This window comes from Colius striatus, chromosome 1 (assembly GCF_028858725.1).
Source record: "Colius striatus isolate bColStr4 chromosome 1, bColStr4.1.hap1, whole genome shotgun sequence".
Taxonomy (NCBI): Eukaryota; Metazoa; Chordata; class Aves; order Coliiformes; family Coliidae; genus Colius; species Colius striatus.
In genome coordinates this window covers 106,073,653-106,087,849 of record NC_084759.1, presented here as the reverse complement: position 1 = coordinate 106,087,849, position 14,197 = coordinate 106,073,653, and the positions used below count along the sequence as shown (strand labels likewise).

Below are 14,197 nucleotides of genomic sequence, written 5' to 3'. Positions count from 1 at the left end.
TGAGCCTCAGCTGTGTGTAAAAGTCATTGTGAAACAAACCCAGGAGATGGAACCAAAACTTACTTAGTTTCATTTAAATTAAGTTTTAATGGCACATGGTAGAATCCATTTAAATAACTGACTGGTTTTAGAAGATCTAATCACAGATGAGAGACACTGAAAGTACCAGGGTATTCATGATGTCCTCATGTTGGATTAAGGCGTATATGGGGCCTGAAGTTTTACACAGATGCTCTTGTCTTTGTGTTTCAGGAGGGTGGTGTCATTCATTCTTAAAACCTATCTGAGCTCATTAGTTGAATTTCTGCTGGTAATCTTCTCAACCTTTTAATGTTTGTAGCTATTGACAGAGTCTTTGAAATCTCTATTGTCAAAATAAGATTTCGTTTGTCTTTATATTTTTAACTTCTGAATAGCTTGCCATTCAGTCTTTGGTTATCTTGATAGTTTTCTTACCTGAGGCATTTTTGGCTGTGTTTTGCTAACAACTCATCAGTAAAACTGGGAAAAGCCTTGGCCACTTCCTTTTTGAAGGAAAACTTCTGCTTTCAGAATGCTTTAACTTTTCCTCTTGCTTTTAATGGAAAATACTAACTTGTATTCTAACATTCCTTAATGAGTTCCTTTCTAGAGGTAAATAGTAAACAATAGTTAAGGACCATAGTTTAGGAAGTAGGACCATCTAGGACACACAGGTATTGCTTTGCATTTATTCTGAAGTCATGAACCACAGACACCCAGTTATGGATTGTCTGAGAAAAAAAGATTAATGGGAATATGTGGTATTATTAGCAGGTAGAGAGGAAAGTGTGAGTAACTTGAGCAGAATTGTTAAAGCTTCCTGTGAGGAGCAGAGATACTTAAATGAGTAGTGATGCAACCATTCCCCCTCTAAAGAAGGGAAGATGTGTGGTTTTAAGAGAGGTCATTTTTTTAGGAAAATGTAATAATCTCGGGGGGGGGGGGGGGGAGGGGAGGTAGTTAACTACTTCAGACAATTCCTGTAAGTGATTTTTATAAAGACTAAGACTTCTGCTGTGACTTTTTAGTTTGCTCAGTATTAGCAAGTCACGTAGCATATTTGATTCAGTAATCAAGAGATATAGCTCAAGTAGAAACTTTCATGAGGAGCAATGAAGATGACAGATGATCTTATATATATATATATATATGAAGGGAAGAAGATTGAAAGAGTTGGTAGCAATTCCTGTAAGCAGGTCTTGACCATCATAAATTCTAACACCTTTCTTAAAACAGTCTTCTTGTAACTTCTTACAATGTTTATAACTTTTTTCTGGCTTATTTTCCCTTTCTTTTGCCTGAATTGTTTATTTCAGACAGTTCAGCCATTTGCAGTTTAAAAGAAAATATCTCTTTTCACTCTTCATTTTTTTCAAGTCCCCAAATCCTAGTAAAAGATACCTTTTTACTATTTTCTGAAATAAAATAAAAGTATGTATTATAGGATATAAACACTATATGTAGTGTTTACATCCTTTTAAAGAAGATTGCTTTATTTCTAAGGTGTTTGTTCAATGTTGGTCTTAGCAGCCTTAGCAGATATTATTAGCATTTGTTTTAATATTTTTTTGATTGAAACCAAGGGGAAAGACCTATCTAAATCTTACTAATATACAAGCTCTTCTGCTGTTAAGCAAGCAGTGGTTTAGTAAATACTTTCCTTCTGCTAATGTGTGTATTTTGCCTGCACTATTCAAATACCTTAACTGTGGTAAAGACTATCATTTAAATAGAGTACTGAGTTTATTGTTTTGTTTTTGAGCAAGGGAAATGTTTTATTGTAATAATCTCTTCATTGATTTTGACATTGTTCTCTACTGTAAAATGAATAGTATGAGAATATTTGTCATACACAGTTATTTTTGTCATCTTTTCTAGCTTTTCATGTGTGCCCTTAAGTTTTGTTCCTTAAAGACTGATGGTTCTAATATTTAAACAGCAGTGTACGAGCAACTAACAACTTTGAAAGCAGACTTTCCCTTGTGTGAAAAGTGATGATCCTGTTCCAGTTCAGTTCCTGTTCCAGGCATGTTCAGTTTTTTATTGAAATGTATTTAACCCTGACTGCCATGTTTAGAAATAATATTGTTTGATACTAACTTAAGCTAGTAATGAAACTACAGTTCAAGGTGCGAACATTTTGTTAGCTCTTATAGAGTACCTCCTTATGATTGTGTGCTATACCTCCTGTAAATAGGTGATCACTAAAGACTGCTTATTCTTCTTTCATTGAGGTGAGGGTTTTTTTATGATAGAACATGGTATTCAAATAGATTAGCATGAACTAAGATTAGTACGTGGTGCTTTAGTGTCTTGCAATCCAGTTTTCTGTGTTGAATGGTTTCTTGCTAGCATAGAAATTGATTGTCTTGTAAAAATATTTCAAGGCAAAAAAAGTAGCTTTCAAACTTGGCTTGGCATTTACTTCTAGCCTAGGAATTATCACATTGCCTAAGTTTGTCATTTCAGAAGCTTTATTCAGTTTCATTCTTATGAGTTACCTTGAAAGTCCACAGAAATGTGACTCCTCACATTGTCCTGTGCTCCAATATGAAGTCTCTCCCCTGGGACACAGTCCTTAACGAACTTCTCCAGCAGCTGCAGTTTCTGCTGATACAGAGTCCCTCTCACAGGACACAGTCGTCAATGAACATCTCTGGTGTAGATTGTTCCCTGCAGTTGCAGTGTCTGCAGATACAGGGTCCCTCCCATGGGATGTGGCCTCTTCTTGCCATAATTTTAATGAGTTTCTTCGGCATGGGTTCTTCCCCACAGTTACAGCTTCTGTGAATATTGGGGTCCCTCACATGGGACACGGCATCTGGCCATAGTTACTGTCCCCGGTACGGGGTCTTCAATGAAGAGAATCACTGCCCCTGATGTGGGGTCTTTAACAAAATGCAAACTAATTTCGGCTTCACCAGTCCTCACTGCAGGATGCAAGGGAGTCTCTGCTCCAGCACATCTCCTCCTTCCTTTCCTCACTGACCTTGGAGTCTGCATGGTTGCTTTTGTCTCTCTTCCCACTCCTTGCGCCACCACCAGTTGGAAAAGAAGGGACAGAAGTAAAAAAGAAACAGGAAGAGGCCTCCTTTTCCAGCTTCTTAAAAAATGATCATGGAGGTATCTAATTGGCTGAGCCCCAGAAGTGGGTCTGGCTCTGAGCTGGGGAGTTTCAAGCAACTTCTTAGAGGAACCATCTTTACAGCCTCTTCCCTTTTACCAGAAAGGGCTTCATGTCAAACCATGACAGAGTCCAAAGAAGACAAAGAATCTTGAATTATGGAGTCTTAAGCTTGATTCAGTAAACTTCTAATGGAAAAAGAATCTTCAAGACTTCAAGATATCTGTAGTGTTTCAGGCCAGATTTCCTGACTATCATTGTCTGGTATTGTGTGGTTTCTTAGCCATTGCTACCAAGTTTATCTGCAGTTTCCTCTTTTAAGTGTATAAAATATAAAAAATAATGTGTTACTAGTAGGACATTTGATTCTCAAAACAGGTGGTAAGCAGTGTGTATGTCCAAACCTGGTTTGAATATTTGAGTTATGGAGCTTGCTTTTTGTTTCATACTGTCCATATTCCCTCTCCATAATCAACAACTGCAAATTAGCTTTTCTCCTAGTGTTGCAGGAAATATTTCTACTGACTTGTTTAGGATGTGAGGTTTTTAGTTTTAAATTTACATTAGGCACCACTTTTCATACTACCATGATATTGTGATTTTATAATCAGTAGGGATTTTGGGAAAAGGTGGTTGTTTTGACTTTGACAAACAAGATAAAGTAGAAGTAATGTAATCATTGCAAACAATACTCCCAATTCTAATTTTGCTAGTAAAATCTTAAGCATTTTATTGAACCACTTTTGGATGTGTGTGGTAGTATCAGATATATATTTTTCACTGAAGTTTATCCTGGAAAAGATGTAACACACTGCTATACTTTTGAATTGTAATCGGTCACATTAAGATAAATACACTTAATATTATTTCTTGTATTCCAGATGGCTGGAATCCATTTTCTCATCCATATAAGAAGCTGGAATATGGGAAGTGGGAGTTGTTCATTCCACCTGGACAAGATGGCCGCCCTCCTGTGCCCCATGGTTCAAAGCTAAAGGTCTTCATTCTAAACTTACTCTGGTCAATTCTTGTCACTAGTCTTACTCACTTGTCCTTTTTGTTTTCTTTGAAATAACTGAATCTTCTTTTAATGTTCTTAAAAGCAGAATCAATGTATCTGCTTAGGCAGAGAGACCTCAATGAGTGAAACATGAATATCTAGCTCCCTTGGTGATGCTAGTAACAGGCACATATGGTTAAAAGGTGGATGTAGTGTATTCCATCATGTTACAAGATGAAAACAGTATTTACATATTGATAATTAGAAAAGTAAGAATTAACATATAGATAAGTCCTACTGTGTTTGATGCAACTACTTGAGATTATGATTCTATTCAAATCTCAATAACTTGTTAACTTTGTGATAGCTGTAACAGTGGCTTTTCTGGTTATCTTTCCGTGTTTCTTTAATGATACATGTGACTTTGTAGAACCTCTGCCTTTCCTGTAGGAGTTAAGAGTATTGAGCAGCAGACTTAGGTTAAGTTAAATTAAATGTGGATTCAAGGATAACTTGATTGTGTTTTTAGTTGTATTTCATGTGTATTCATGAACATACTATCCTTTCAGGAGTTAATGGAAAGTTTATTTGAACTGTCAAATGCCACAGTTGTTACACTTTGTGCAAACAGATATTATGACAACTATCAGTAGAATTTATTTCTAGATTTATTTATTAGATTTTTTAGAGATGGTTTCTAAGTGAATAGTGATTTAAGTATTTCTGAGAATTTGAATTGTTACAGTCAGAGCTTGAGTTCCAGGTATCAGATGCTAGTAGGGTACAGAAATGAATAGTTACAGAAATAAATGTACTGAAAGAATCTATAGGCTTGTAAAATTAAGAAACTGTGAGGACTTGTATACAACTACTGTGTTTTCATGCTCCCATCAACAAAACTGACACACTTAAAAACTGATTTTTTTCTGCTGAAAATCAGCTTAGGTAAGCTAAGGTAATCTGTGGAAACAAAGATATGCGTAAAAATGCTCTGGAATTGCTTACTCAATGTGTGTACTTATCTCTTTACTTTTTGTTATGGCCTGTGAAATCACCCAGTAATAAATATGGGTAAACTGAAATTCAGAAATAGTCATTCAAGGCTGAAAATGCTATTTTTATTTTACAGAGTGGGAAAGAAAAGTTACCTGCATTCAGAACTAAAGTGATTATGTAGTAATATGAGTGCAGAATGATTACTTAATATTTTCCCTGGTTTTGAGATGTAAGTAGGTTGGATCTTTTTGAGTGTTACTAAATGTAACTTTTTTTGTTGTATCTACAAAACTATTGAGCCTACTTACTGTAGAATGTTCTATGCTCAGTTTAGAGATAAGAGATATGAATGATGAGGAGTGTTGATAGTATTAACATAATAGCAAAAAGCATATGTTCTTAAACACATTTAGAAAAACTGAAGATGTTTTTGTCTAACTACATAATCACTGGTCATATGTCCTATTTTTCAAGTACACGTTACAGTACTTTCTCTTTTCCATTCACCATTTTTTTTAAATATAAACTTCATAAAGCAAAGATTGCATAATTTATTCAGTATGCAGAATTTTTGACTACTGATTATTCTTGGTGCTGATGTACTACTAAGATTTACTGTAGTTCTGTAGTTGCTTGGAGTCTTCTGAAAATCTGTGAGACTTGTGCTGGCAGAGCAAAAAAGGTGCTTCTACATGGTCAGTTTTAAACAAACATTCAGACTATTGTCACTCAAAATACATCATTGAAGAAGAGATATGTGAAGCTGGACTCTTCTATCTGAGAACTTGCTTTTGAAGGTGTATGTTCTTTAAAAAGTGCAAATATTTCAACCCTTGCTTCAGAAGTATACATAATCAAAACTGATGTTGGAACTGCTCTCAGTCTCATCTGTAACTTTGCTAATAATCTTTTATGATGCTTTGCTTTTGTTCTGTGATGCCTACGTAACTGAATCCAACATGACAGTTTTGTACTTTTCAAAAGTATTTAGATGATATAGCTAATGTGGAAAAAGTCTCCAGTTAAGATAGTTCTGTAATGGCTTATCTGTTACAAGAGCTGGAACAAGGTTGGAATATTCCATGTGGTAGACATACATTACCCTCATGCTACAGCTGATCTTTTTATCTTCTCATTCCACTAATGGGTTGAAAAAACTGCTGCTCTTCTGTAAGTTTTCTTTAAACAACATGGTTCTGTTAGATTATGATAATAAAATTGTGTATTTGTTTAAACTAGAGAATTTGTGTGGCAGATGATAGTTTTGCAGTTGTTTATTCATGTGGAAGCTGAGAATATTGTATTGTTTGTAGATGGAAATTACTAGGCGGATTGCAGAGCTGCCCTTTAAGTACATAGACGCTGTTATTTGTGTGCACTAGACTAGGCAACAAAAAATTTCTTTAGTAATAAAGGTAATTCCGTTTTTTTTTACTTTCTGTAAAGAATCACAGTCTTAAAAGTTTCTTCACCAGTAGTGTTATTAAATCTTTTAAGATGGTCAACTCAGACATTTATGTAGTGATTTGATTTATCTCCTAGGGGAAGAAAGTCTCCTTCAGAAGGCCCTTATCTTTAGCTTCTGTTTACACTGTTTTCATCTTCAGTTCTACACAGTCGAACATCAAGTTCTGAAATGGTGACAAGGTCATTTTTTTAAAATAAGTAATTTCTAAGCCAGCATGAGAAATAGATGGAGTGTAGCTGATGACACTAATTTAGATCAGGTCACAAAATATTTTTGTAGGAAAATAAATGAGGAGCAGAGGTCAAACATTTGCTTGTTTTCAGTAGTGGTATGCTGTCTACTGTGGCTCTTCAGGCAATCTTCTCATAAGGAAATAAAAATATTAGAGAAGGTGAGTAATTTTAAAGCCTGCTATAGATCTTGTGACATATCTGATACATTTATCTATGAAGGGATGAATGTTTATGACAATTGAGTGATTCCCTTGTGTATTATTACAAGATAACCTTATCTGGTAAAAAATAACTTTTTTTTTTTCCTCCCATGGATCATTTTGGAACTTTGAGTGAAGGGAACAATATAGTTGCCATGATTGTGTTGTGGTTGCTTTTTTTTTTTCAACTTCTGTGAGATAAGATGACCCCAGATAATAAAAAAAACAAAACAAAACTAGAATGACTCCCAAACAAACCAAATCTATACTTCATACTTCAATAAATTAAGCCTCTCTACCTCTATTTATTCTAATGATGATACTTAGAAAGATGATCTGGGACAAACAAAGTTTCTTTAAATGTTAGCATGTTTGTCATTCTAACATAATAATAGAATAATTGGGAAATAGAAGCTAATAATTAAAACTTAGATGAGAATAACTTCCAAAGTCATATCTAATTAAGTTTTAAAATATTTACATGTGAGTAAAGATAAAAAGATGCTAATACTAGTACTTGAAAAATATTGGCAATTATAATTCAGCTGTCTGCTGTCCTAGGACATTGATTAGGAGGAGACAGATATATTGGATAATATGTGTGGATATACTAAAATAGTAGTAATTGTTAAACTTGCTTACAATAACAATAGATCTGTAATTTTTTTTTTCTGAAATGATATGATAGAACTAGAATTTTATATAATACATTTTATCTGACACTTTATCTGATAATATGCTGGATAGGTGTATGAAGTTAAAACACTGTGTGCAAATAAATACCATTTGTACCATCTTGAAATGTAGCTCAATGTAAATGATTCTGGTTTATTTTTCTTAACTTAGGAAGGTAAGAGTCAGGATGACTGACATGCCTCCATAATGGAACTTCTAACAAGAGCAAGATAAGGATTAGGAAGTTGTCTGTAAAATAGTAATGACTAAAATTTATTGGTTTCTTATATTTTTGAAGCCATATGAATGAACTACAGATGGGTAGTTTTCTAGGATAATTTTGTGTATTTGTGTAGATAGATAAAAGTCATAAAAAGGGAACTGATTTATAGTTGATCTGTTAAAATGCAGTTAAAATTATTTTTGAGTACCATAACAGCTTACATAATTTCTTTGTGTATGCTGACAGAACTAATCATATACACCTCTGTGAACAAATAACATACATTTTTCCTTTAAAAGGTCATCTCAGAAAATGGTAGAAACTTTTTTCAAACTCTACTTTCAATCACTTGTTAAATCTTTATACTTTCCTTCTTCACACATATGTATCTACATATATGTGTATACATGTGTTTAAATGATAAATGTCGTACTTTTCTGAGGGAATATCTTGTATTATAATGAGGTGATCAGATTTGATGTTTTGTATTCTTGTTAACACAACATTAGTTCTATTGATATGCCAGTCTGTCATGTTTGAGTGGTTTCAGTGATTGCTAAGCAGTAGTTACAGATGCCAAGTTCAAAGTTGAAGTGGGACTGGAATGAACAGTCAGAATTTGTTGTCAATCTGTAAAAAGTGTTTTAGAAATTCATTGCTGTTGATTTTCAGTAGTTTTCCAGTCCAAATGTATAACCTCTTTTGGTATTAAAGTGTTTGTGTGCAAAGGAGGAACTACTTCGAGTCAGAACACTAATGTATTCATCACGGTTAAAGGTACCTAAAGTGCATTTGTATCCATGTGGTGCTGGGGAGAGGAAAGTCAATTTTAGTAATATTCTTTACATCTTAATCCTCACAGTTTTTACCACTGTATCTTGAATTTCCTAGTAGGTCTCTCTGCTCTGTGTTGAACTTGTAAACCTTGAAGGAATCAAATATGGTGAGCAGGTAGGTTAATCAGTGTCAGGGAACCACTGTTAGTAAAATTCATCAAGTATAATTACTGTCACTGATGAATTAGATGCGTTGCAGCTGACCCTACTGATCAGGAAGTCCAGCAGCACAGTAGTAGACTGACTTAGAGTTCAGGTCTCATGCACTTCAAGAAGTCTGCAGTCAAAACATCAAGCCATTTTTAATGAGATTGTGAAAACCTAGGAAACTATTAATGGAATAACTGGCTGGTGATTAGAATGCTAGGTATAGAAGTTTTAAAGATGCAGTAGCTTGTCTGTAACACAAAATGTAAATAGAATCATCGAATGTCAGATTGGAAGGGACCTCAAGGATCATTTGATCTAACCTTTCTTGGTAAAAGACCAGTCAAGATGAGATGGCACAGCACTCTGTCCAGCCAAATTTTCTGGGAAGATTATTCCAAGGAGTGATTGTTCTCATTGTAAAATAGACTGTATGTAGTCAGACAGCTTTTACAGTGGGAACTCTAGATACCCCTGGCAGTGTTTGAAACTTAATTTCAGTGGGAAACCTGAAGAAGGATTCAGGGTTTCCTTATATTTACAAACACTTAAAGTATTTCTTGTTTTCACCTCAGCTGGGTGAGGGGGGGTGGGGAATATCCATGCTCATGGTCTTAAGTTCCACACACTTAAATTCGTTGTTATTGCATGGTGTGTAAGATGGAAAATAAATAAAAATCACCAAGTCTGCAAAGTTGAACAGCGATTAAAGCAAGTGTTCTGCAGCATCATGGTATATAACCAATGTGCAAAAAGGAGCAGAATGGTATTTCTGGCATTTTGAACTTTAGGGAACAGGACTGAAGTCATAGTGTATATATATTTCTGGACATGAGTGGTGCTGAATAGGAAGTAAAGCATTAATTAAATGTGTCAATACCCTTCATGTTTTATTGTTTGTGAGCTATGACCTTCAGCAAGTTATTGTAGACTTCTCTGGGTTCCAGATGAGGTTTATTATTAGGAAGAGTTATCTCATTGGGATGTGAAGGGTCTCTTGACTTTGCCTGTTTGAATTTAGTAAACAATGTGCAACTACTCATGGAGTCATAGGAGAGGTCGTAGCAGCAATGAAGCATTATAATGTAATGGACTGTTGCACTTTGGAGTCTTTTTGGCAGACTGAGCTCAGCACTTCAGAGTATTCTTGCTCAGTTATTTTGGCAGATTTTAGTTCTCCTGTGACTTGATGATTGCACATTGCATTTAGTAGGACGTTTTGCTATTAAAAAATAATTTTATTGTAGTTTATCCATACAGAAGACTATTTTTTTCAATTCATGTTAGCTGTGGTTAAAGCAAAATGTTGGGTTTTTTTTTTGAAGGAAAAGGGAAGTATTCTAAAGAAGGGATCTTGTAATGGAATTTGAAGTCTGAGAGTCTGTATTAAATGTATATCAATGTGACTGAGGTTTTTAGGGGAGCTGTTATGAAAATAGGGCCATTAATTAAGTAAAGTTTCTGACACTCTTCATTGTGACATTGATGCATATTTCGTAACATTCCAGCTGTATTTGTCTATAATGTTAAGAGAAGATTATAGGTCAAAGAAAAAGAGGAAAAGAAACTTTGGTGTTCTAATGAGCTTACTCCACACCTTGGATGCTCTGTACTGGCAACACTGCCAACACTGAAGCTGTTTGAGGACCACTTTTCTGATGCATTGTGAGTGTGGTGGTTTAACACTGGCTGGGTGCCAGGTGCCCCACTAAAGCCAGATTATTACTCTGCTTCCTAGACTGGACAAGTGACAGCAAATATAACAAAAAGTTTGTGTGTTGAGATAAGGGCAGGGAGATGCGTCAGCAATTAATGTAAATGGTCAAAACAGACTCAACTTGAGGAGATATGGTTTGATTTTTTTTGTTTTTGTTTTTTTTTTTTTTACCAGTCAAAATAGAAAATGGTAATGAGAAATAAACTCTCCTCACTCTTCCCTTCTTCTCAGATCTTCCCCCCCCCTCCCCCAATCCCCATATGGGTTATGGTCAGTTCATCACAGATTGCCTCTGCTCTTTCCTGAGGGGGCAAAGACTCCTCACACTTCCCCTGCTCCAGCATGTGGTCATTACCATGAGGGAGTCTTCCACAAACTTCTCCAAAATGGATTCTTCCCATGAGCAGCAGTTTTTCATGAACTGTGCCAGTGTGTCTCTTCAATGACTTGGAGTCCTTCAGGAACAGTCTACTTCAGTGTAAGTCCTCCACAGGTTCACAATTCCTGACACCAAACCTGCTCCAGCCTGGGCTTCTCTGTCCACAGGGGTGGGCTTCCCACAGCCTTCTTTGAGTAGTCCCTTGCTCTAGTGTAGGGTCCTCTGAGGGCTACTTTGTTCCACTGGCCTCAATGGCTGCAGGGGCAAGGCTTGTCTCACCATGGGCTGTACCACAGGTTGCAGGAGAATCTCTGCTCTGATGCCTGGAGCACCTCTTCTCCCTCTTTCACTAATCTTGGTGTCTGCAGAGTCATTGGTCTCACTCCAGTCTTCTGCTGCAGTTTACCCCTGTGCAATAACTTTCTTCTGCCTCTCAACTCTGTTAATCAGAAGTGTGACCACCATCACTAATTGGTTCAGCCTTGGCCAGTAGTGGATCCATCTTTGAGCCATCCCGCGTTGGCTCTGTCAGACGTGGGAGAAGCCTCTAGCAGCTTCTCACAGAAACCACCCCCGTAGCTTCCCTTGCTATAGAAACCTTGCCACACAAGCCTATATAAAGTAATCAAGGTATGCTACTTGAAAATAGAAAAAAGCAGTTAAAGCACCTAGCAATGTGTGGGAGATGGTTGGAAAGCTCAGCCATGACAGGTGACCTGAGAATTGAGGGAACACATCACAATTCTCTGCACTCTTTTTATTATCCACAAGAGTCACCTGAGATGTTAAAGACTCTCGAGTTGTTGGACAGGGAGACAAAACCAACAGGAGCCAGAAGATAGTGAAAGGATGGTTTGGGCCTTTAGGCTACTCCAGTTCTAAGACACTGGGAGTATGTGACAGGAAGCAGAGGTTTTGAGTCTGAGCTACCTCGTCCCCGAAATGTCATATTGAAACAGCTGTGAATGGGAGCATCAAAAAAGTAAGCATGCTATGCCATGTTCACCCACCTGCAAATTGCATTATGCAGCAGTTGTCCTTTATACAAATGCTTTATAGTTGAGGATAAGTAATACTTAATGCTTGGGTGTCCCTATTACATACTTCAGCAGCTTCTTTTCTACTTGACATGTCTTAAAATAACTTTAATAAGTTATACTTATTGGATGTAATGTGCTTTATTATTATGGTTGCTTTTCAAACTCTGCTTTCATAACCTAAGCCTCTCAGTTACATGATACAAATATGAATGTTTTTAGATTGTGCATACAAATTTTTATAGTCTTTGAGTTATGTCACTGTTGTTATAGTAACCTGATTCTGGTTGGGTCGCAGCGGAGAAAGTATTTATTGAACTGTGTTTTAGAAATTCTAGGGGTTTTTTTGATATATTGATTTTTAAAAGTGTTTTCATCCAGTCTAGAATCAAGATTTTTAAAAGTTTGAATGCTGTCCTGCTGCATGGATAAATTTGATTTTTTTTTTAAAACAAACTTCTTGTCCCTTGATAACAAATAAGGCCACCTTTGTGTAGCTGATAGTTACAAAGTGTGTCGTTTCTTCCTGTAGAAATCCATGTACTTTTCGGATAGTTCATGATGATTAAGTCTTGTCTCTACACTTCCGCCTACCAAAATAAATTTGGAATGTTTCCATGTGATATTGCTTTCATTTTTTACTTACTATGGTTTCCTGGCTTGTAATAGTTGGACTTTCCCAGGGTATTTTTATCTCTATCTGCATTCCTAATACTAGCCTACTGTCTATGTATTTTGATTTTTTTTTAATAGCTAATACAGTATTTTCCATAAATTTTATTAGTATTTACTAATTTCTCATACTTTTTTCAAGCATGGAAATGGAAAAAAGAGCAAATGCCTTCCTTGTTAATCTGATCTAGTAATCTAGTTAAGTATGTTCTTCAGTTGAAATATTTAATTCACAAATGGAACTGTATCTCCCTCTTTTGGAAAATCAAAGCATAACTTCATGACTTCTCTATGAAGATAAGCTTTTGCTTCTTGTGTATCTTGTTTTTCTTACTAATTTATTTTTATTACCTGGGAAAGGAAAGGAAAAAAAAAAAAGAGGAATTGTGAAAAAAACCCATTTAATATTCCTAAAGAGTTTAGAGGCTAACAGCTGATGTCATGACAGGTTTACAGAAAAGCAATATTGCACAGCAAATAAACCTGCAGCTTCCTCCTTGTTACATATATAAACCAACTGAGAGGTATTGCCATGTGTTTGATAGCTAACGGAGTTTTGTTTTCAAGATTTTATTTAAATATATGTTCTTTCATCACATTTTTTGACAGAAAATTTTTGTAAGAAAACCAGCCAACCAACCATACAGCTCTGTCTTGACTGAATTAATTTTGACAGTAATTTCAAATTTGAGGCAAAAAAATGGCAAAAGAGACTCTGAGACTAGAGAGTTCTATTACTGTTTTTTTTCCAGTGTAACAGATTTCCAATTTAGGAAGGAGAACAGCCTGACAGAAGCAACACACTGTTCTTTCTGAAACTTCTTTTCAAGGTTTATCCTCAGTATGCTTGTTAGCACGTTGGCAGATACTTGATTTCTTGGTTATTTGGAGCAGTAAAAATAAAGAGTATGGTGTAATTTTTAAGTGAAAGGTGAGTTCTTGAAAGATCTTCTCTTCCATGCCTCCTCCTCACTGATTTGAGTAGAGGGTCCATTTAGGAAGGTCCTCCTGGCTAGAGGAATCTGAAGTATTGAAAAACTTCTGATTCCTTTTCCTCGTTTATGCATTTCCTGATCTTTGTTAGGTAGGGTTGTGTATTAGCAAGAATAACAAGACACTAGTGAAGAAGCTGTGTTTGTTTCTTCATTCCTTACCTATTATGTCTGAGACTGTTAAGGGGAAGTGTTTTATCTGATCTCTTAAAATCTATTGGGCTGAGTGAGCTACTTCAAGAATAAAGGTGTTAACAGTGCTGTTCTATTCTACCCTGTTTTTTTTTGTCAGGATTTTGAATTTTTATTGAAATTATCTTTAGATCAGACTGTGTGAGGCAAGGAACTCTGAATTCCAGTTCTGTGTTCTGCAGCAGGTTGCACTAACTTATGGTTCTGCTGTGGTCTCATGTATTAAAAACATACAAACAGGCAAACCTGACACCTGTAGTGTCTTACTGTCTGGTGCTTCTCTTG

The 14,197-nt window shown here is 35.8% G+C and overlaps 1 protein-coding gene across 1 annotated transcript in view; it reads left to right on the top strand.

Moving 5' to 3' along the window:
* The window catches only part of GBE1 (1,4-alpha-glucan branching enzyme 1), a 163,643-nt gene that overhangs the window by 44,105 nt on the left and 105,341 nt on the right, over positions 1-14,197 (top strand). The window contains exon 3 of the mRNA XM_062002662.1: positions 4,027-4,142. Coding sequence (XP_061858646.1) covers positions 4,027-4,142 — 116 coding nt within the window. The remainder of the gene's footprint in view (positions 1-4,026; positions 4,143-14,197) is intronic.